The sequence below is a fragment of the Canis lupus genome, chromosome 35 (assembly GCF_003254725.2).
Source record: "Canis lupus dingo isolate Sandy chromosome 35, ASM325472v2, whole genome shotgun sequence".
Classification (NCBI taxonomy): domain Eukaryota; kingdom Metazoa; phylum Chordata; class Mammalia; order Carnivora; family Canidae; genus Canis; species Canis lupus.
Genome location: NC_064277.1, coordinates 22,667,299 through 22,691,470, shown reverse-complemented (window position 1 = coordinate 22,691,470; position 24,172 = coordinate 22,667,299). Strand labels below are relative to the sequence as shown.

General features: G+C 44.6%; 2 protein-coding genes across 9 annotated transcripts in view; one reads left to right on the top strand and one right to left on the bottom strand.

The window, feature by feature from the left end:
• The window catches only part of ALDH5A1 (aldehyde dehydrogenase 5 family member A1), a 34,743-nt gene extending 29,148 nt beyond the window's left edge, over positions 1-5,595 (bottom strand). For all 3 annotated transcript variants that reach the window (XM_049105875.1, XM_049105876.1, XM_025443154.3), the window contains exons 1-3: positions 5,299-5,595; positions 1,862-1,945; positions 814-984 (exon numbers count right to left, since the gene is read on the bottom strand). In XM_049105875.1, coding sequence (XP_048961832.1) covers positions 814-984; positions 1,862-1,945; positions 5,299-5,580 — 537 coding nt within the window. In that variant the 5' untranslated portion in view covers positions 5,581-5,595. The remainder of the gene's footprint in view (positions 1-813; positions 985-1,861; positions 1,946-5,298) is intronic.
• Positions 5,596-5,742: 147 nt separating this feature from the next.
• Positions 5,743-24,172, top strand: part of GPLD1 (glycosylphosphatidylinositol specific phospholipase D1) — a 61,202-nt gene continuing 42,772 nt past the window's right edge. For 3 of the 6 annotated variants that reach the window (XR_007408321.1, XR_004812306.2, XR_004812307.2), the window contains exons 1-4: positions 8,052-8,184; positions 8,432-8,514; positions 11,315-11,370; positions 22,714-22,792. Coding sequence is in view for 3 of the 6 variants with exons in the window: in XM_035710582.2 (XP_035566475.2) it covers positions 8,111-8,184; positions 8,432-8,514; positions 11,315-11,370; positions 22,714-22,792 (292 nt within the window). In the remaining 3 variants the exon portion in view is untranslated. Of the gene's footprint in view, positions 6,206-7,710; positions 8,025-8,051; positions 8,185-8,402; positions 8,515-11,314; positions 11,371-22,713; positions 22,793-24,172 lie in introns of those variants that run through there. The other 3 variants (XM_025443117.3, XM_035710582.2, XM_025443126.3) reach the window with 3 other exon arrangements.

The following is a 24,172-nucleotide window of genomic DNA, read 5'->3' as shown; positions in this document are numbered from 1 at the left end:
TTATAATTAATTAAGTCCTCATCCTGAGCCATTGAGGTATTATTAGACTGTGGAATAATGAGGACATTACTTTGGGGAAGCTGAGAGCAGCTCAGTAACTTGCCTGAGCTTATGCAACTAGTGAACAGTGAGCTTCAAGTCGCACCCAGTCAGTCAAGGCTAAGGGGGTGTCTGTCTGTAACTGTGCCGAGCCAGGACAGAACAGCGGTCTCAAGACCAGCTGGCACTGTAGAGGACTTGACAGGGGACCTCACAGATGGGCTCATAAAAGGCGGGTCACCAAGAGAGAGCATGCCCCACAAGCATGCTGCAGCTCCACCCAGTCAGACACAATATTGTATTTGAAAACCGTTCCACCTCCAGAACCTGGCCCAGTGCCTGCTGGTAGGCACGCTAATGCTTTGCTGTTGATGATAATCATAAATTAAGCATAAAATTTTCCCCAAACCACAGCACATTAAATGCGTCATATCTTAAGTCTTAAAAAAAAAAAGATCATTTCCAATGGGCCAGGCACTGCCTAGAAGCAGCAGCTTTAATGCCACGTCAGAGCAGCCCCTGGGTCCTGCTGTGGGTCATCCCACCGCTGCAGGCAACAGGACACAGGCGTTCACACTCCCACCTGCACCTGGCTATCACAGAGGACCAGGAAACAGTCCTCTGCAGGCAGCAAAGGAATCAGGAAAGAAGACAGGTGCCAGAGCCAGTGGGGGAAGCACGCCTCTTCACAAGAAAGAATGAGCTGTCATTCTTGTCCCAATCCCTGCTCCACCTCCTACCCCAGGGCCTCGCCTGTCCTGCCAGTGCACGCACCGGGGTGATGACTGCGGCCACCCCAAGGGGCTGCTTGAGGACCAGGGCCCGCTTTTCTTTGGCGGGGGTGTAGATGACGTCTCCGTAGATGCGGCGAGCTTCTTCAGAAAACCACTCTAGGAAGAGGGCGGAATAGACGATCTCCCCCTGCGCCTCCTTCAGCGGCTTCCCCTAAATGGAGTCAGAAAAGGACAGTGTGCTGCCTTCTAACAACAAAAGCATGACTCTGCACATCGCAGTTCTCCAGGCTGCACGCACAGCAGACGAGTCTCTCATTACAAAACCCCAAGGTTGTTGAGAAACTCGCGACCCTGGCGGGAGTCTTAGAAAGCCGGCAGGTGGTGACAAAAACAAGCGGGCCGCCACCCACACCACAATCTTGTCTGGATCCCCGACAGCGAGAAGGGTGGCGTCACACTTGTTTCTCCTTCTGACATCTTCTCATCTTTCCTGCTGTAGTCATTATTACAGTTACGGAGCAACCACCGGCACGTTTTAATCGTACAAAAACGAGAAAAAAATCACAATCACAGAGAAAACGTTTGGCATGGTGGGAAAGCATTACTTAGAGTTCCACTCAGTCTCTGTCTCCAGTAGTAGTAGTATTACTATTTCCCCACCCCCTGCCCACCTCCCCTCTGGCAACACCAGTTTGTTTTCCGGATATAAGAGTCTGCCTCTTTTTGTCTTTTTCTTTTTGTTTTATTTCTTAAATTCCAGATAGGAGTGAAATCATATGACACCTGTCTTCCTCAGGATGACTTATGTCACTTGGTATAATACCATCTAGCTCCATCCATGTTTTTCGTACATTAGTCAGAGGTAGAACATACAAACTGTTCCAGCAAAATGAGGGCCTGGCTTCACTAGACACAGCTGGTGCCTGGCACAATGATTGGTTGATATCTGATCATTAGGCAAGGAATTGCCTTTTTTTTTTTTTTTTTTTGGCTGCAGATCAGCCCTGACATCAGCCCTAGTCTTCTGAGCTAGAGCCTGAGCACTCCGGACAGTTTCTTAGGGAAGCAGGTTAGCACCCCGGACTTACACTTTCAGCTGTGATTATCTTGGCAAGGTCATCCTTATTTTGCATCATTAAGTCATACCATTTCCGAAGCAGCGAACTCCTCTCCTGGGAAGGAAATAAAAACAGCAAAATAAATACAAAATAATCTTCCGTGTGTTCAGGTGGTTGCTGCATGGTCTCTCACTCAGGGAGACACACACTGACCTTTCTTCTTCCTAACTGAGGCATAAAAGACCTTTCTTTGATAAGCAATAAGGAAGATTCCATTCCAAGTTGCATCTAAAGGGGTGTCTTGAGTCATAAGTGGTAAAAGAGAAAAGGAGACTTCTGTCAAAGAGTGCAAAGATGGATTATCCCAGCACACACAGCTAGCTACAGATCCTTGGTCACCGTGTACACCAGCAGGCAGGGATCCAGGACCACAGGCCAGTGCTTACTCTGGGCGAGAGAGGAAAGACTCAGCTCTAGGGGGCCTGGCCTGGAGGAATAAATCAAAGATCTGAGCGCGCACACACACACACACACACACACACACACACACACACACAAGATCTGAGCACGTGGCCTGCCTCACACAAAGCCCACGCTTCGGCTGAGAGAGAATGAGAGAACACGGAACAGTGTGAGAAGCACAGGAATGCAAAGTAGATCCCACTTGCTGGCAGAAAACACAAGGTCCCGGCCAAATATCAGGAACCAGGGTTGGGGGCAACAGGCGGCCCTCAGGACGCACGCCCCGTGTTAGGGGTTAATGGTGTTCAAAACAGACATGCTGCTATTCCAACCCTCAGAACCACAGAAGGTGGCACTATTTGGAGATAGGGTCTTTACAGGCAATCAAGTTAGCATGAAGTTCCATTTTTAATAAATTTAAAAGTTTTGAAGTTTTGTTAACTAAAATTAGGGTGTGCCCTACTCCAACATATAAAGGAGGGATCCTTGTAAAAAGAGGGACCTTAGACACAGAAACAGGAATGCACAGAGGGAAGATGATGGGAGCAGGGGACACAGGGAAAAGACAGCCAACTACAAGTCAAGGACAGAGGTCTGGGGCAGATCCGTCCCTCGGAACCCCCAGAAGGAACCAGCCCTAGACTTTGGACTTTGAGCCTGCAGAACCGAGACATTGTGTTTCAGTTGTTTAAACCATCAGATTTGTGGTACTTTGTTATAGCAGCCCCAGGAAACTCCTGCGGTCTTTGTGAGGAACCATGTGTGTGGGACTCCCATAGGGAGGCTTGGGGTGCATGGGGTCCCGTGGGACTCAAGGCCCACCTGAGCAGAGACACATGGTGGATGGTGGACTCTGAGCCTCTCAGCTGGGACGCAGATGAAACCTCTGCCTCAGAGAGCCACCGAAAGGACTAGGTAAAGCACCCATAAAGCACCCAGTACAGTACTCAGCTGTGGCAGGCACCCTAATGGCCCTCAGAGACATCTTCATCCTAATCCCTGCAGCTTGTGAATTTGTTCCCTTACCTGGCAAAAGGGATTTTACAGATGTGATTACGTTAAAGATCTTGAGCTGAGAAGGTGATCCTGAACCATCCAGTGGGCCCACTGTAATCACAGAGATCACTATATGAGGGAGGCAGGTGGGTCAGAGTCAGAGAAGGTACCAGCAGCAGAGGTTGGAGTGATGAGGGCGGCCTCTAGAAACTGGGACAGGGGTCCCTAGGGTTTCCAGAAGGTACACAGCACTGCCAGCACATTTTGGACTTCTGACTGCCAGAACAGTAAGAGAATGAATTCGTGTTGTCACGTTGTTTTACGTCACTAAATTTGTGTTAATTTGTTACAGCTGCTGTCAGTAACTAATACATTAGCTTATCAAGCTTGTAAATATCCATTTTCTCTGAGATCTTCCGGGAGTTCACAAGGTGGGAAACAGGGGGTCCTCAAACACGAACAAGAAAAATGTGAGGCAACACAAAAAAATGTTGACGGGAAGGGTGAGGCGAGGCCTATGGGCCCATGCTGCAGCTCAGAGAAGGGAGGACGGCGTAAGGCTGTGTGCTCTGATGGGCCCAATGGCAGGAGCAACAGGTGAGCTAGACCACAGGAGCTGGGGGGTGGGGGGAGGCAGGGAAGGGAGCAGGGAGGACAGCCAGGCTTGGGGTCAAGAGGGGTGGGCCAGAGCTGCTCTACAAGTGGCACCAGAGCCCGCCTCTCCTCGCTCACAGGTGGACCTGGCTTCCTTGGGAAAGCTCAGCCCACCGCTTACTCAGCAAGACTCTCCAAATCCTTCCAACAAGGAAGGTTCTACTGAGAAGGCTCCAGCTCCTGCAGGACAAACTGATGCACATTAATTTTCCAGGGCGCTGATGTGAGGTGTGTGACGTGAACACCAGGTGACAGTGTCCGTGAGCAGTCCTGGCAGCACCAGCCCTCCAAACCCCTGGAGCAGAGACCGGGCTGGAGAGCTTCCTGGACAACCTGTAACACCCGCAGTTCCTCATCCCCTCCCCGGGGGGCCTGCTGGTTGCTCCTTCCTTCCCGTGGCTATGGCCTAAAGCCCTGGGGGGTCCTGGCTGGCCCCTCCTCCTCTCACACGCTAACATCCCGGGGGCCTCCAGTTGACTCCTCCTGCGGAGCACCCTGCTTCAAGCAGCCGCCCTGTGAGCTCCGTCCCTGCCAGCGCCCTCTCAGGGGCCTCTGCCCCCACCACGCCCCCCCCCCCCCGCAGATGCTCCATGTGTGGCCAGATGCCCTTTCCAGATGCAGGCCTGACCACAGCTCTGCTTGGAACCCGGGAAGGGCGCCCTACCTCCCTCGGCGTAAAACCCACGTCTACACCTGCCCCTGGATCCAGCTTGTCCTCCGGTTACTACTACCGGCCTCCCGATCCTCCCTGCTGCTCTACAAACGGGTCAGGCGTGCTCCTGATTCACGAATCTTGCTCCAGCTGACTTCCCTCTTCCCTTCATCTCTGCAGCTCCCGCCCTAATGAGGCTACCCTGTGTGCCGGGGGGCCCCACCCCACTCACAGGTTCACGTCCTAACCCCCAGGATCTCCCAACAGGGTCTTGAAAGAGGCTATCGGGGTTAGCCGAATAGGGTCCCTGATGGGGGTCTTCATCCAATACGCCTGGTGTCCTTACAAGGAGAGGTGGGGGCACGGAAGGGGCGCGGAAGGTCGAGCGCGAAGGCCATCGAAAGCCCAGGAGACCTTAGGGCACGGCAGGCTCCCCAGGCGGGCAGGGCCCTGGAGGACGCCGTCCTGTCCGCTGGAGGCTGGGGCGGCGGGGGGGGGGGGGGGGGGCGCTCGCAGGTCCCTCGGGGCCGGGCCCCTCCCCGCTCCCCGTGCCCTGGGATGACCGCGCGGGGGGGGTGCAGGGGCCGCGCTCCAAAGTCCCCGTGGGTCGCCTCTGTTCCGGCGTCCACGACCGTGTGCCCCGCAGGCCGAGGCGCAGCCCCCGCTTTCCGCACGCGGCGTCCCGGGCCCGGAGCGCGCTCACCTTGGCCGCGGCGCCCCTCCAGCCGCGGAAGGCCTCGTGGGCGGCGCGCACCGCGGCTCGGGCCTCGCGCACCCCGCAGTCGGCCACCAGGCCCAGCTCGGCGCCGCTGGCCGGGTCGTGCACCGGGAAGGCGGCGGCGGCCGGGAGCCAGCGGCCGCCCACGAAGCCGTCGGTGCGGAGCAGCGCGGCGCACAGGCCGGCCGGGCCCCCGGCACAGCGGCGGGGCTGCGCCGGGCGGCGGGGGCGCGGGGCTCGGCCCGGGAGCCGCAGCCAGGTCGCCATGGCCCCGGCGGACGCGGCGGGAAGCGGGAGGGCGGGCGAGCGCGCGCCCGAGCGCCCCGGGCTGGCGGCGGGAGGAGCGAGGCGGCGGCGGGCGGGCGGAGCAGCGCCCTCTCGTGCGCCCGCGGGGTGCGCCTCCGCCCCGCCCCCCGCCTCCCCCGCCGTCCCCCCGAACCTGTGTCGCCGCCGCTCGGCGCGGGCCCCGGGCTGAGGGTCTCCCGCGGGGGGAGCGCGGCCCCGCCCTCCGCGGCCCGGGTGTCCCCCGGGGTGTGCGTCCCCCGAGCAGGGCCCCTGGTGTGCATGTAGCAGGGCCCAGGCCCGCCGGCCCCAAACTCAGCCTGCCACCTGCCGACAGGCTCCGTGACCTTGGACGCGTTCCTTAGCCTCCCTCCTCTCCCTCTTCCGCAGAAGGTTCTGGGGTGTGGTGAGAGACCCCGTATTTAATTGCTTAGCAGAGTTGCGAGGTGAAATTGAGCACGAGGTTCAAAGTCAGAGTAACTGCCCCAGGACAAGCCACTAGTAAAGTGGAAGTGAGGCCTCTACCAGTCAATGGGACCCCTTGTGAGAATCGAATCCACTGAGTTAAAACGACCAGCAGACATTAGCCTGAAAATCTGGAAGCAGGAAGGTAAGCCTCGGCTCTAACGAGGATGCAAAGATCTATTTCGCAGGGCTCTTTGGAATTTGCGGGTTGCAGTGAAGACCATTTCTGTGCTCATTTAGCATTACTAGTCTCAGCACGTCTCTGCTTCTCCGTTCCTTCTGAGTTGAGTCTCTTGCTGTATTTTTTTTATTTTTTTTTTCCCCCGGAGCCTGCGGGCCTTCCACTTTCTCTAGGACCCTGGGTTCTTATTTGCAAAATGCCGAGGCAGTAACTTTAAATTTTGCCTTTGTTTTTTGCTGAGTGGGTCGCATCTAGCAGAATTGGGAACAGCGGAGTTTCTGTGTGTGTGTGTTCGTTATTTTCTTCTGTATTCTATTCAAGGAATTGGAGGGGGGAGAGAGGAGGTCCTGGAGGGAGGCTGCTGCCCTATAGGTATCACTTGGGGGCGCAGGACCTGGCGTATTTCCACCTGCTGCCTGCAGAGGGCGCCCTACTGTTGAGACACTGTGGCTGCTTCTGTTGATCCAAAATCAATGGGCTTATCTTCCTAAGGTTCTGTTTCAAACAGTGCCCTCTCCCTTTTTGAGCTAACTTCCCCAATAAGCACACTGTCTAGGGCCCATAGTACTTTTAAGGGCATACAAAACTTTTTAGTTCCTTTTAAAAATCAGAAAAAAGAGAACTTTTAAGTTTGATTATAAATATATTAATACTTAGACCATTGGAGATGTAAAATTTGATGACTTCTTTTTATCTCTATGGAAGAAGGGGACCTAACAAAAGCAAAAGTGCCTAAGGCCTAGGAAATTCATGATGTTGGCCTCCCCTTCTGTCTGTCTTGTGCCCCTGCAAGACCCCTTTCAGAATGAGACAATCCCCCCTGATTCCTGTCTTGCTCCTAGGCTGCCCGATGGCTCCCAGGAGCCTGGCTGGGTGCGATCGCTCACCAGAGCCTATGAGGACAAGACTATCGGTGCCTGGGACCTTTTTTCTTCACCTGGCCTCGTCTGGGCACTTCCGCCTCTACTCCCACCATTCTCCATCTGCTCCCCCACTTGCAGTAAGGAGGAGATCAGAACTATGTTTACAAAACACCCAGTTAGCCAGACAAAGCACATTAGTTCATGGCCTCTGGCCTAAAAGCAGCCAGGAGAGCTGGGCCCAATGCCCTCAGGGCTGGGGGAGAGCTGTCGGATCCTTTTCCTTGAGGCTTGCAGGTGGCTAAACTAAGGTTACAGAGGAAACTTGGCAGACACCTAATCTTCCCATCTTCTAATCTCTTCCATTTGCTCACCTGAGCGTGAGTACGGTTTCCTCCCACTCTTTCAGGATCTCCTTTCTTGCTTTTCATGTATAATAATAATTTCTACATTATAATCACTACCATTTCCATGAAGAGCTTCACCGAATTTTTCCCACGGATTAAGTGCAATAGACTAGATATTTCTTGACAGGTGTATTCTGAACCTAGCATTTTCTGAATCCTTGTTTCTTGGTCTTAAATCTGTTCCATGTCTCCCTGCCCCCAGTGGAATCGGCATCTTTGCTTGCGGTGCAGGAATCTGACCATGCAACAGGCTCGAGATAAGCCCCGTAAGAACAGCCAGAAGCAGAGCGGCCAGGAGTGGTTGCTCTTGTGTAATCCCATGCAAGTGTCAGTATCTGTTGCCAAATACTGAAAGAGAAGTCGATGCCAGCTGATCGTCATAAAAGCTTTCCCAGCACTTGTGGCTTTGGAGGCCAAGGACACAGGGCACCCTGATACATAATGTGCAAAGGATGCCCAGGAGATCAGCCCCTGTGAGCTGAGGTGGTTCAGCATGTTGACTCTCAATATAGACAGGTGAGTCTCTCTCTCTCTCTCTGTCTTTTTTAAAGAAACCAAAGAATATTTGGAGACAGCTTTGCTAGTGTCACCATACAAATTTCATGTTAAAAAGAAATCTGGAGGACACCTGCATCAGAAAGTGGCAATGCTTCTACCTCAAGGCATTCAGATTTTGGTTGATGGCTTTTATTTTTTTCTCCCTCTCTCCCAGGGGTTTGTTTGCTGTTCTGGTGAAGTTAAACAGTAGTTAAACAGCTTACTGGGAAGTGTTATTATTTTGAAATGAGGCTTGGTTTCCCATGTCAGTGATCTGCTTAGAGGGAAAGCAGTGGGTCTGGGCCTGGGTGGCAGGCCTGCTGCCACAGCTCTGAGCGCTTCATGTCTCTGAGGAGCAGCGAGTAACAAGGCATGTCCGTTTGCAGGTTCTGGCCTGGCCTGCTGATCACGCTGGGCTCCCTCTGCCCGGGAGGATCACCATGCGGCATCTCCACGCACATAGAGATAGGTAAGTGCCTGCACCTTGCCGTGGTAGTAAGGATACCGAGTCCGCCGAAAGGCGTTAAGGAAGAGATGTGAAGTCGGGCCCAAGTACAGACGACAAGTCCCCTGACGGCAGCGAGCAGCCAGGCAGTGGAGAGTCAGGTGGGTTCCTCCAGTCAGTAGAGGGATAGGCAGGAGGCGAGGGAGGGATGCGAGCTTGATGAGGGCAAACAGTGAGGAGCTGGATAACCTAGCGGTTGCCAGGAAACAGAATTGATAGAATGGAAGAGGAGGAAGGATGGGTGGAACTTGGTAGGGGCGAGGAATGTGTTTTTGTTGGTTTATATTTCCAAATATGTTGTACAGGGCCACTCATGGTCACGGGAGTGGGTCCCCTGAGTCAAGTGGCTGGCTTCAGGGAGGAGCCCAGGATGATGACAGGAGCTGGGGAGGACAGGCTACGGGGAGCCGGTATCCATGAGCTTGGGGGTAATAGCAGAGTATCAGGTACAGGTACATGGTAGGCTTGGTTCTTGCATGAGGTATATTTGTAATATTTCTTTAACTGATGGAAAATGTAAACCAATTTGGAATGTACTCAGATAGGATTATATTCTGTAACAATTTTTGGATTGATTGAAATCAATCAATTGATTGATTGATTTGAAAACATACTTGATATCTGGGTTTTCTTTCAGATAGAAACAATAAGAATATTTTATAGTTAGGCCACTAGCCTGAAGGTACAAATCAAAACAAGATGACAAATAAAGTGTGAAAACTTATCAGTGCAAGATAGACCAAGGCATTGAGTGCTGGTGAATGAGAACCTATGATCCCAGAATTTTGCCTTCTGAAAGGGCACAAGAAGTCCCTGAGCCCCGACCCTATATTTCACGTATAGGAATTCACCTGGAGCATCTCACAGTGAGCTCATTAGTGTGCTGGCCTAGGATTGCATGTCCTGACAGCCGGTCCAGTGTTCTTTCCAAGCACATTTATTGCTAACAGGGAGTCAGGAAATAATAGAAAAGAGCATTAGACTGAGGTTCTGATATCAGCTCTGCTGTAAACTAAGGATGTGACTCAGAGCGGTTCATTTTCTCTGTGTTCCTCTTCTGTGAAATAAGGAGGCCGAACTTCTCAGTGAATTTGAGAATATTCTCCAAGTGTAAGTTCTTTGAAATTGAAATTGCTAAAACTATAAGTGGGATGAAAAAGAATAAGTAAACAGAAATATTCAAGAATAAGTATAAATGGAATAGTTTAAATCCTTAGAGTTTAAACACAGATGAAATATGAAATTTCAATAAAATCAGATAACTGCGTACCTTTATTCAGTAGGTGCCAAAGATCCTGATAGATTAATATACCCTAAACTTATATTGAGTGAAATAATATAAAACTTTATTTCCATGAACATAATTGAAGATCACTCCTAACTTGGACAGATTTTGAGGAGTTTTATGTAAAAGACAAAACTCCAACATTTAATTATTTAGAGGATTTTATAAATATTTTGGTCCATGTTTTCACTTCTATGTAAAGCCCGTGTGGAAGGCTGACATTTGTGTGAGTTAATTAGAATTGGCCTTGTTCAGTGGTTTGAGCTGTAAATCACAGGTTATTGGCATGGGTTGCGAACTTGTATCTTAGAGAATTATGCTTATGTTGTGGCTATATTTTTGTATGAATTACAAAATTGGATGTGATTCACAATAGAAGTAAGGTATCATCTTTGAATGTGACTTCACAAGGCATGTTCGCCTTACAGATTCTAGGAAGATTCAGGGTGTGGATGTGTGTGTCTGTGTGTCGGCCTGTGGGTGGAGCAGGTGACTTGGGAATTTTTTTTTTTTTTTTTTTTTGTCCATGTAATGTGGCTCAGCTGGTGAAAAACATTCGAGAGTAATTGATTCAGTCCATAGTTTTGGCTGTGTATCATATTTCCTGCTTAGGTTCATTTATCTCTGTCAGTTGTTGAGGCAAAATAAGATGATGACACCTGTTTACTGAGCTACTACTGTGTATCAGCCACTGCGCTTATCACATAACATTTATTTTGTGTGACTCTTTCGACAAACCTGTAAGGTGGGAATTATTTACTTGATTTCACTTAGAGGGGAAGTGAGATCTAGCTTAGTAGGGCCATGGGGCCAGCTAAGCAGAAACTTCAAATCACCATGCAAATTTGATTTGTATTTTAGCAATCTAAATATTGTATGAATCTTATCTTATTATGTCTAATGAAAATTACTAGTAGATTACTAGTAGTTAATTACTAGTGATTATACACTTAATTTTCATTTCCCACTTCCTTGACAGTCACAATGACAAATTACATTTTCCTTTTATTTTATTTTTTAATTCAATTTTAAAAAATATTTTTATTTATTTATTAGAGCAAGCAAGCAGGAACAGGGGAGGGAGAGGCAGACTCTCTGCTGAGCAGGGAGCCAGATGCAGGACTTGATCCGATCCCAGGACCCTGAGATCATGACCTGAGCCCAAGGCAGATGCTTAACCCACTGAGCTGCCTAGGCATCCCTTATTTTATTTTTAAAAAAGATTTATTTATCTGAGAGAGAGAGAGAGGAGGGGCAGAGGGAGAGGGGGAGAGAATCCTAGGCAGACTCCACTCTGATCAGGAAGCCCGAGGCAGGACTCAATTCCAGGACTCTGAGATCATGACCTGAGCTGAAACCAAGAGTTGAATGCCCAACTGACTGCACCACCCAGGTGCCCTCATTTTCCTTTTAAAATATTTTGAATAAGTTCTGTTTTCAGTTCCAGTTGAATTTAATTGATTTATATATCTCTCTCAGGACACAGAGCTCTCGAGTTTCTCCACCTTCAGGATGGGAGTGTTAACTACAAGAAGGTATAAAGTTTAATTTTTCTCTTATTCCTTGTGTATTCCTTAACTCTCTTCTGTAGTTGCCAAAATAAAGGTTCTAACAGATATTTAGGCAATAACTTTAAGAGTCATTTTTGTCTTCATAAAACATTAATATTTGGGGTTATAAAAGTGTATGTCCCCTCTTCAACATTATATATGTATAATACACGTACATATTATATATTTTATAATATATTGTATGTTATAATATACATACATTATGTAATATAATATATGCTATGTTTTATATATAAAATATACTACTTGAACTACTTGAATATATATAAAAATATTTGAATATATATAAAATATTATAGATATGATGTACTTGAACTACTTAAACATATATGTATGTTATATCTAAAATACTTGAACAAATATATCCTCCACCCCTACCTTCCCTTTGGAAACCACCAGTTTCTTCTCTGTATTTAGGAATCTATTGTTCATTTATTTCTAAGATTCCACATATAAGTGAAATCCTGTGCTATTTGTCTTTCTCTGACTTGACTCATTTATCATAATACTTCTAGGTCCATCCACTTGTCACAAATGGCAAGATTTTATTCTTTTTTATGCCTGAGTAATATTCCTCTGTGTGTATAATCACATCTCCTTTATTCATTCCTCACCTATGGACACCAGGGCTACTTCTATAGTTTGGCTGTTGTAAATAATGCTGCAATAAAGATAGGGTGCATAGATCTTTTTTAATTAGTGTTTTTGCTTTCTTGGATAAATACCCAGCAGTGGAATTACTGGATCATGTGGTATTTCTATTTATAATTTTTGAAGAGCCTCCATGCTGTTTTCCACAGTGGCTGTAGCAATTTACATTCCCACCCATGAGGCAAGAGCGTTCCTTTTTCTGTATACATCCCCACCAATACTTATATCTTGTGTTTTTGATACTAGCTATTTGACAGGTGTAAGGTGATAATCTCATTGTGGTTTTGATTTGCATTTCCCCAATGATTAGCGATGTTGAGCGTTTTTTCATATGTGTACTAGTCATCTATTTTCTTTGGGAAAATGTCTATTCAAGTCCTCTGCCTATTTCTTAAGGGAATTATTCAGGGTTATTTATTTATTTATTTGTGTGTGTGTGTGTGTGTGTGTGTGTTCAGTTGTGGAAGTTCTTTATATAGTTTGGATATATTAAACTTTTATTTGGGTGTATCATTTGAAAATATCTTATTCCATTCAGTAAGTCACTGTTGTTTTGTTGAGTTCTTTTGTTTGTTTCTTGTCTTTTTTTCCTGTGCAAAATTGTTTTATTTTGGTGCAGTCCCAGTAGTTTATTTTTCTTTTTTTCCTTTGCCTCAGGAGACCTGTCTGTAAATATGTTGTGAAGGCCAATGTCCAAGAGATGACTACCTATCTTTTCTTCTAGAATTTTTATGGTTTCTGGTCTCACATTAGGTCTTTATTTTTGTGTATGGTGTAAGAAAGTGGCCCAGTCTCATTCTTCCACATGTTGCTGTCCAGTTTTCCCAACATAATTTGTTGAAGACACTTGTTTTTCTCATTGTATGTTATGACTCTTTTGTCATACATTACTTGACCATATAAATAAGGTACCATACATTTTAATTACTATAGCTTCATTGTATTTCTTGAAATCTGGGATAGTGATACCTCCAGTTCTTCTTTCTCAAGATTTCTTTGGCTATTTGGGGTCTTTTGTAGTTCTATATAAACTTTAGCATTGTTTAATTATGTGAAAAATGCCATTGGCATTTTTTAAAAAGATTTTATTTATTCATGAGAGACACAGAGAGAGGTAGAGACATAGACAGAGGGAGAAGCAGGCTCCTCGCAAGGGAGCCTGATGCAGGACTCGATCCATGGACCCAGATCACACCCTGAGCCAAAGGCAGATGCTCAACAGCTGAGCCACCCAGGCATCCCGCCATTGGTATTTTGATAGGGACTGCATTTAATCTGTAGATTGCTTTGGGTAATATGGCCATTTTAACAATATTAATCCTTCCGTCCATGAGCATGGAATATCTTTCCATTTGTTTGTGTCTTCAACTTCTTTCATCACTGTCTTATAGTTTTTATACTATAGGTCTTTCACTTCCTTAGTTAAATTTATTCCTAGATATTTTATTCTTTTTTGGTGTAATTATAAATGAGATTGTTTTCTTAATTTTTCTTTGTGCTACTTAATTATTAGCATATAGAAACACCACAGATTTCTGCATATTAATTTTGTATCCTGCGACTTTACTGAATTCCTTTATCCTGATAATTTGTGTGTGTGTGTGTGTGTGTGTGTTTGTTTTTTAGTAGTCTTTGGGGTTTTCTATGTATACTATCATGTCATCTACAGATAGTGACAGGTTTACTTCTTGTCATTTTGGATGCTTTTATTTCTTGTCTGATAGCTGCAGCTAGGACTTCCAATTCTCTGTTGAATAAAAGTGGTGAGAATGGACATTCTTGTCTTATTCCTGATGTTAGGGGAAAAGCCCTCAGTTTTTCCCCATTGAGTATGATGTTGGCTGTGGTTTTTTTTTTTTTTTTTTTTTTCAAAGAAGGCCTTTATCATGTTGAGGTATGCTCCTCAAAATCCACTTTGTTGAGTTTTTATCATAAATGTTATATTTTGTCAAATCCTTTTTCTGGATCTCTCGAGATGATATGGTTTTTATCCTTCTTATTAATGTAATATATCACATTGATTTGAGAGTATTGAACCAGTCTTGCATCCCAGGAATAAATCCCACTTGATCATGGTGAATAGTCCTTTTAACTTACTGTTGGATTTGGTTTGGTAATGCATTGAGGATTTTGCATCTGTGTTCATCAGGGATATTGGCCTCTTTTTCAGTGGTGTTTTTGTCTGGCTTTGGAATCTGGGTAAATCTGGCCTTGTAGAATGGATTTGGAAGTTTTCCTTCCTCTTCTATTTTTTGAAATAGTTTGAGAATAGGTACTAACTCTTCTTTAAATGTTTGGTAGAGTTCACCAGTGATGCCTTCTAGTCCTGGACTTTTGTTTGGGAGTTTTTTGATTACAGGTTCAATTTTATTACTAATAACAAATTTTCTATTTCTTATTCATTCAGTTTTGGCAGGTTGTGTGTTTCTTCTAAGTTCTCCAATTTGTTATATAATTTTTCAGAGTATCCTTTCATAATTCTTTGCATTGTGCTGTTGGTTGTTATTTCTTCTTCATTTCTGATTTTACTTGAGTACTTGCTCTTTCTTGACGAGTCTGCCTAAAGGTTTTCTTTTTATCTTTTCAAAGAACTAGCTCTTTATTTCATTGATCTGTTTTCCTCCCATTTATTTCCACTCGAATCTTTTTTTATCTCCTTCCTTCTACTAACTTGGGGCTTTGTTTTCTTTCTAGCTCGTTTAGGTTTAAGAGTTGATTGCTTGAGATTTTTCTTGTTTCTTATAGTAGCCTGTATTGTTATAAACTTCCCTTCTAGAACAGTTTTTGCTGTGTCCCAAAGATATTTTCTTTCTTAAGTAGGCTCCATGCCCAACATGGGGCTTAAACTCATGGCCCTGAGATCTAAGCATCACATGGTCTACCAACCAAGCCAGCCAGGCACCCCCACAAAGATTTTCATTGATTATGTTTCCATTTTTGTTTGTCTCCATATATTTTTAAATTTCCCCTTTGATGTCTTCATTGACCTATCCATTGTTTGCTAGCATGTTGTTTAGTGTTCTTGTGGTTTTTTCCCCTAGTTTTTTTCTTATAATTGATTTCTAGTTTCCTACTGTCATGACTGGACTCATTGTATTATATATATTTACTTTCTATAAAAATAAACAGAATGTGGTATTTTAACCATGAAATCATAGTAATGGTAGTTATTTGCCTGGTTGCTGTCCTGTCTGCCCTGCTTCCTCCTGCCTGCCCACAGAAAAAATTTCTTCTTTTCTGGTTAGAGAACTAATAGAATTCATCATTAAAAAAAAAACAACAAACAAAAAAACAACGAGACAACGAGTGTTAACACCTGGCTTTATATCATTTTAGACATTATCTTATTAGCATTTTCTACCTCCCCCAAATTACACTCTACATACTATGCAACTTGCTATTTTTAAAAAAGATTTTATTTATTTCTTCATGAGAGACACACAGAGAGAGGCAGAGACATAGGCAGAAGGGGAAGCAGGCTCCCTGTGGGGAGCCCAATGTGGGACTACATCCCAGTGCCCCTGGATCACAACCTGAGCCGAAGGCAGACGCTCAACCACTGAGCCACCCAGGTGCCCTGCAACTTACTATTTTTCATTTAATATATTGGTGATGTCTTTCCATGTCAAGGGAGATTTTCAGAATTGTTTAGGACAATTACATATTTTTCTATTATCCATGACATACCATAATTTATTCAACCAATTCTATATTTTAACTTTTTACTTGGAAGTAATTAAAAACCAATAGAAAAGCTGGATAATTAGGCAATCCCTATATGCTCTTTACCATATTCCTGTATATCCTCAATTGTTGACATATTTGCCCTTTTATCCTCTCTATTGGCAACCAAAGAAAGGAGTTAGAACTGAAAAAGGACAAAGGGTCTTTGTTCGGGGTCTCAGAATTGCAATTCAGGGGAGCACAGATTCTGAAGTAACCAGAACAGTATCTTACTCTTGTAGGGAAAGCAAGGGGGTTTTATGAGAAAGAAGGAAGAGGTAATTATAGGATTTACATAAAGCAAAGTAGGAAAAAACTCTAAGTTAGTGGTGACTAGTCAAATCACATGTGACAACTATCTTATTGATTACTGGTGCTGTCAAAGTCCCTGCTATGTATTTATTGACTTTGCTGTCCTCATCTGATTGGAACACCAGTTGCTCTGTTGAAATGTGATGAGCAACTGCTTATCACACAGTTGTTGCCTCTGGCCCAGTTCAGGAGTTCAGTAGTTGGAAAGGAACATGGCGTCTCTCATGTCCAGAGATTTTATACAATTCCACATTATTTTTAGATGCTGATTTCTTTTTCCCTGACCCATTCTAGAGTGAATTACTGGCTTGATGCCCATTATCCTTTAGCATATCATGGTGTATTTCCTAAAAACAAGGACAGTCCTCTAGAACCACAGCACAATAATCACAGCCAGAAAATCAACACTGAGTAACACTTTCACCCAATCATCAGGCTTCATTTAAATCTTCCCAGTTGTCTCAATCATCTTCTTTATGGTTCCGGAACCAATCCAGGATCATGTGACCTAGAACAGTTTCTCAGGCCTACCTTGTCTTGAATGACCTTGATATTTTGAAAAGGGCACAGTCCAATAACTCTAGAATGTACCTTAGTTTGGTTTTGTCTGCTACTTTCTCATGAGGGATCCCCTTGCAGTTTATCTTCTTTTTTTTTTAAGATTTTTAAAATTTACTTGAAAAAGAGAGCAAGTGACAGAGCATAAACAGGGGGAGTGGCAGGCAGAGGCAGAGGTGAAGCAGACTCCGCAGCTGAGCAGGGAGCCCAATGCAGGACACAATCCCAGGACCCCAGGGTCCTAACCTGAGCCAAAGGCAGATGCTTAATTGACTGAACCACCCAGGTGCCTCTTGCAGGTTATCTTTTGACAGAAATATCCTAGAATATGGAAACAATGCTATATTCTCATGGAATCACACCAGAAGGCTCACAACGTCAAGCGTACTATTTCTGGTGATGTTACCTTTCATTTCAGTGATTACATTTTTCATTTCTAAGATTTCCATTGGGTGGTTCTCTATTCCCTTCCTGCAACTATTTTGGTGAGGAGGTTGTTTCAAGTATGTAATTAAAGCATTTTTCTGACAGGTGCTTTATTTTTTTTAAAGATTTTATTTATTTATTCATGAGAGGCACAGAGAGAGAGGCAGAGACATAGGCAGAGGGAGAAGCAGGCTCCATGTGGGGAGCCCAGTGTGGGACTCGATCCCGGGACTCCAGGATCATGCCCTGAGCCGAAGGCAGACACTTAACCACTGAGCCACCCAGGCATCCCTGATGAGTGCTTTAAAATATTTGACAGATAATTCTAAGATTTCTACCATTTCAGGGTTGGCCTCTATTGGTTATCTCTTTTTTTTTTTTTTTTTTTTTTTATGATAGGCACGCAGTGAGAGAGAGAGAGGCAGAGACATAGGCAGAGGGAGAAGCAGGCTCCATGCACCGGGAGCCCGACGTGGGATTCGATCCCGGGTCTCCAGGATCGCGCCCTGGGCCAAAGGCAGGCGCCAAACCGCTGCGCCACCCAGGGATCCCCGGTTATCTCTTTTTATTCCTTTTAAGAGTCTTGGTTCTTGTTGTGATGAGTGATCTTGGATTGAAAATTGAACATTTTAGGTATTAGGTTCTGAGACTTTGGATCTTACTGAAACCTTTTATTTTAGCTGACCTCTCCTGACACTACTTTAGGAGGGAAATGAGATGGAGGGACACCCACCTCCTAACTCTCCTAATGGCCAACTTGGGTAGAAGTCAAGGATCTCCCTGAGCCTCCACTGATGCCTCTCTGGCTGGGGAGGTGGGGGGTAAAAGCGCCTAATTCTTGCTTCTCACTGTGGCCTCTACAGATGCTGGGGGATAGGGTGTCTCATTGTGGTGTTCTGATCCCATCTAGTAAGGATGGGGAGAGGTGCCATGTTACTGCCAGTTGGGACTGGATGTCCAGACTCTCCCATGTTCTCCACTGACACTGAGGAGCAGGGATAGGAGACAGGATGGCCAAGATGAAAGTCCTGGTGAGGATGGGCCACAGTTTTTTCTGTGATGTGTGGCCGGAGTAGAAAGGCTATCGTCTAAACATTTTCTGTCTTGCTAGGCCACCCATTTCCTGGTCTTACGGTTAGAGACAGCAGGCTTTTGTTGTGGCTTTTGTTTGTGTGTTTGGTCTATGCCCATTAGAGTTTCTAGGCAGCAGTCTCTTCTGGTATTCAGTGTGGGAACTATGAAGCAAAGAGAAAATGCAGAGAACTCACCAGTGTTGTCTTCAGGGCTTGAGTTCCCCAGCCACCTGTATGCTTACCTCCACCTTTCAGAGGCTTTTTTTATGCTCACATTGTGTACAACGTCCAGGGCTATTGGTTGTGCTTAGCAAGAGGAATAAATACATTTATTCCATCTTCCTGGAAGCAGAAGTCCTAGTGATATTAATTTTTATCACTTGGTTGAGATGGCATCTTCACATTTTCACACTGGAAAGTTAATAAGTATTTTCTACTTTTTAATTAGCAAGTAAATATTTTGTGGGGAAATTGAGGTAATGTAAACATCCTGTTTCTCATCAAGGTTTTACCCACTGGTTTTAGCAGCTATTGATAATTCTTGCCTGAAATAATTATTATGATGGTTGCCAATTTGTTTACCTGATTCTATCACTCTTTCGATATTTTTTGGCATTTTACTGTAAAATAGAGCCTTTCCTTCTTCCCCATTCATATATTTACTTCTATCCATATACCATTCATGGATTTCTACTTACATTATCATGTATCTTGATGCTTACCTTGTTCCAGATTCTGTTTCAAGCTGACTTTTGTGTCTGTTTTATCCACCTCGTTATTTTTTTTTTCACCTCGTTATTTAAAACCATGAATTCACCCAAGAATATCTCTGATTAAGATCCATCACCACAGGATTTGTTGTAGTATTTTCTGTGTCCGTATCTGCGATACCTTTCTCCAACAGTGAGAAGCCTGGCCATCATTCCCAATATGTATTCTTCATGCTCAGTCTCCTGGTTTGTGACCAGTTTCCCAACCACATTTGGCAAACCCTTCAGCCCTGGCACTGCTAGCTGAGTCCGTTTGGCCCAGAAACAAAGGAAAAAAACAAAACTAAACAGGAAAGGCCTCTTTAGCCCATGGAGGATTAATATCCTCAGTTGCTTGTGTATTTCGTTGAAATTTCTTGATTAGTATCTTTAAATTTGGAAACAGAATCACTTTTAGGGCCTGTTTTTAATTTTTTAAGTTTTGCTAATTTGGTAGGTGGAAAATGGTATTCTGTTTTAGGCTTAATTGGCATTTTAATTCATTAACAAGACTAAACATACTTATAAGTGTCTATCAACGATTTCTATTATGTCTACAATGAATCATGTATTTTGCCCATTTCTTCATCAGGATGTTTCTCTTGATGTGGAAGAATGACCGCTTAAAGATATGAGCCTGTCATGTGTCAGATGATTCTCAAGGTTATTTTTCTCTTCAGTTTGCTTCTTGTTTTTTTTTTTTTTTTTTTTCTTACCATGCAGAATGCTTCCATCTTTGTGTTAAGTGCATCATTCTGTTCTTTAATGGCTTATGCTTGTATGCTTTGCTTAGAAAAATCATTCTCACCCTGAGATGATGCAGTTATTACCTTCAGTTTGGTCTTAATTTTGTAGTTTCATGTTTTGCCTTTAACTCTTTAATTCATCTTGCATTCACTTTGGCATAGAGTGCTTTCGGGATCTGGGAAGCTCTTGTTGGTCACGCTAATTTCAAGTCTGTGTCCAGCAGGCCACGCTAGGATCTCCCCCTGCGAGAATGGGACCCTCCCCACCCCAGGGTTGTGCCAACACCACTGGTTGGTTACTGCACCCTTCATTCATCTACGTTGTAGATTATGTAGGCTTGAGTCTCTTTCTTTGCTCTTTATTCTGTTTCACTGATCTCTTTTGATTCCAATATCTTACTGTTTTAATTGTTGTAGCTTAAAAATACATTTTGGTATCTGAAGGATGCATCCTCTCCCTATACTTTTAATCCTCCCAGCAGTCTCCTATTTTGCTGACACATTTGCTTTTCAAAATTTACTTCAGAATTATTTTTTAATGTTAAATGACAGTATCTACCTCAGCTAGAGATGCAGATGCAATAAGTCTTAATCCCATAAAGTGACCAGGACAGTGGCTGGCAAGGTAAATATTCAATAAAGTTAATTATTATTTTTAAGTGACAAAAGTCCAACTTGAGCTATCTTTATTTTTTTAAGATTTATTTATTTATTTATTTATTTATTTATTTATTTATTTATTTATTTATTTATTTAGATAGACAGAGAGAGAGGGAGGCAGAGACACAGGAGGAGGGAGAAGCAGGCTCCATGCCGGGAGCCCGACACAGGACTCGATCCCGGGACTCCAGGATCGTGCCCTGGGCCAAAGGCAGGTGCCAAACCGCTGAGCCACCCAAGGATCCCCACTTGAGCTATCTTTAGACAAAAAGGAGACTTTATTGGCTCATGTAAGTGAGCACAGGGGCAGAGAGAGTCTAGGTGGTGTTTTTTCTCCATGGGAAGGACACAGGCCATCCAGAACTCAGCCTTCAAGCTGAAAATCCCCAAAGGGAAGAGGGTGTCTTCCACATAGCTCTGGATGAGGAGTCTCAGGGAAGGTTCTAACTGAGCTAGCTTTGATCAAACATGCATCTCGGAGCCAAACAAGGTGGTGGCAATGAGGATCAGTAAGTCCTTACAGGTAAATTAGTTTGGGGGTTCCTGGCTGGCTCAATTGGAAGAATGTACAGTTCTTCATCTCAGGGCTGTAGGTTTGAGCCACACGTGGAGAGGGCAGATATTACTTTAAGTGAATGAATGAATGAATGAATGAATGAATACATACATACATACATACATACACACATACATACATACTTATAAAGAAAGTTTAGGTCAAGGTTACCTGCGTGGCTCAGTTGGTTAGGCATCTGCCTTCGGCTCAAGTCATGATCTCCATGATCCCCAGGTAGAGTTCCCTGCTCAATGAGGACTCTGCTTCTCCCTCTCCCCCTGCAACCCCCCTCCACTCATGCCCTTCCTCTCAAATAAATAAATAAACAAATCTTTAAGAAAAAAAAATTATGTTGCTCAACTTGTACTTTGCCTGTTGTGGCGATCATAGTTCACCTCTAGATCATGGAAACCTCTCTGGCTAGCTTAGGCTGAGTTCTCCTCCAGAATTGGGGACATCGGTGCTGACAAACTGTGAGCACTGGAAGAGCAGTCTTTGGGCTAAGCTCCAGGAAGGCTTTGCAGGACGACACACAGAACTGGCCTGCCAGGGCCATCTGTGCCTAATCAAACAGCTACCTAGCTAATCAGCCACTTAGCTAAACAGGCCAAGCTAATCACCAGCTGCTAGCTTCAGAGCCAGCTGCCTCCTACACAGTCTGGAAAGGAAGAAGCCAGCACCTTGATTCTTGGCTCCAGAACCTTGTCACCTCAGCCAGGCTCCTTACTAGGAAAATGGGTGCTCTGTACTCTGTGAAGACTTGAGGGTCAGGATGGAATGGAGTAAGCCAGTCAACTGAGGAAGAACATTAAAATGTTATTTGTTTTCTTAAGATTTTATTTATGTGAGAGAGCGTGCAAACATGACATTGGGGATAGGAGCAGAGGGAAAGAAAGGGAGAAGCAGACTCCCCACTGAGAAAATGAGCCCCATGTGAATGCAGGGCTCGATCCCAGGACACCGAAATAATGACCTGTACCAAAGGCAGACGCTTAACTAACTGAGCCACCCAGGTGCGCTGAAATATAATGTTCTTTTGCCATCTTCTTTACATAATTTTAAAAGGGAAAGGATTTTTTAACCCCCAAAAAGCGCAAAAGATATAATCTGACTCTAAAGTACAGGTAGGAACTATAAACTTATATAAATATAGATATAGATCTCAGTTTTTATGTATCTAAGGTTCACCCTTGAACACCAGGTTTAGGGGGCACTGATCCCAGGCAGTCAAAAATCCAAATCTAATGCTGGATTCCCCCTCAAACTTACCTACAAATAGCCTACTGTTGACTGGAAGCCCTACTGATAAGTCAATTAACACTTATTTTGAATGTTGTATGTGTTATATCCTGTATTCTTCTAATAAAGCAAACTAAAGAAAGTGTTAGTGAGAAAGTGCATAAGGAAAATATATTTCTAGCACTCTACTATATTTAGTGAAAAAAAAGCTGCGTGTAAGTGGACCCGCGTAGTTCATATCTGTGTGTGTGTATGTGTGAATGTTATATGTGCATGTCTGTATTTCTCTTGCTTCTCTGATTTCTCACTGGATCGTTGAAAATCCTACCACAAACCAGTCAGTGAACTAGCCTTGGGGAAATCCTGTTCTACTGGTGCCCAGAGAAACGAAAGGGGGTGACATTAAATAAGTGAACTGGGTTACTACTTGATCAGCCGGTGTTTGCCAGGACAGAACCTGAGGTTCCCTGTTGTAGGGTGTTGTCTTGGGTTATGCCTGAGTTTTTATTATTTAACTTACTTATGCCTTCCTTCCATCGCCTCTCCTGCAGTGGGTGGGCTTGTTCCGGGCTGTGCCCTCTTGCCCCTTATCTCTGTATTTCCCTGCTCCCCAGCTGTTGCTTGAACACCAGGATGCCTACCAGGCCGGAGCCGTGTTCCCTGATGCGTTCTACCCCAGCATCTGCGAGAGAGGTAAGAGCAAGCCTTGCAGACCAAACGATGTCGCCTTCAGTTGGTTAACAGGAGCCGCCAGAACATAAGAAATCTAACACATTATATTTTCCACTGTCGTTGGTTACTGACTTAGTTCACATGACTGCGTTTTTCATTTTACCAAACCTTACCTACTTAGGCACAGAAGTTGTGACTGTTTTCCTGATCCTCTATGTCTTTACTTGCTTTACCGCTTTGTGGAGGGAGGGAAAAGATTTGAAAGAGATTGAAGGGTCTGGGTTCTTGTTCCCGCTGTGCTGTTAGCATGTGGCCTTCAAAAAGACCTTGCCCTGCTGAGTCAGTTTCCACACCTATAATGTAATAATAATGCCTGCCTTACCGCTTTACTGGATTTTTGTTGGTGTTAATTCATGTTATTTTGTCAAATGTTCTGCAGATCTAAGGTAGTGTTATCAGTAACCTGTGCTGATGGGGTGTATTGGTCAGGGCCCTTGCAAGCATGGATGGTGCACAGCAACAAGTGTAATTTGAGGGCTGTTTTATAAGGCAACCATTTATAAAGATATGGCCAAGATGTGAGAAAACTGCAGGGAAGAGTGCAGGGAGGAAGGAGTTACTGGAACTACATGGGGAGGCACCTTGAGGGGTGCTAGACCTTCAGTCAAGGACACAGCCAGCCCCCCCCATAACCCCAAAGCAGGGGATCTAGGAGAATGAGTACCCCCATTTCTCTCTCTCTCCCTTTTCTCTGGTCTCCTCTATGTTCTCCCCATTGGCCAAACCCAACCCAACCAGTGCAGACTGCTACACGAGCAAACTCAATTAGCATTATAAAATATATACTGATTATGAGGAATTTAATGCAGATTTATTAGATTTTCATGAGTTTTCCCAAATTTTCCCTTGATCCTACACATATCTACTTGCACAGCACCTGTCTTTTTTGATTAGGGGGCTCACCTTTACTGTACTTTTACTGCATCTTAGAAAAGCAAATGTTCTTACTCATTTACCAAAGAAGCAGCTTCGTATTTATACTCTTATTGCTCAGTTTACCTTATACTGAATCAAATTTGTAACTACGAGAACAAGGATAACTGGCCTACCCAGGATTAGAAGCAGTCCCACTGACCCTCTATAAGCCACAGCTTGGCTGTGGGGATAGTGGCCTGCTGGCCATCACCATCCTGCAGGCCCTGCTTGGGCTAACTTTAGTTTCCGTTTAGTAGGATTACAGGGGGGAACAAAAGCTTTGCATTAATCTGGCAATTTGGTTAAGGGGAGGTTTGTCCAAAGAGTTGCTGCTATACTTAATTTTGGATTTTTACTGAATTCTGTACAATACGAATTGTAAGTTTTATCTCTTGGAAAACTTAAAGCAAATCAAATTTCTTAGTT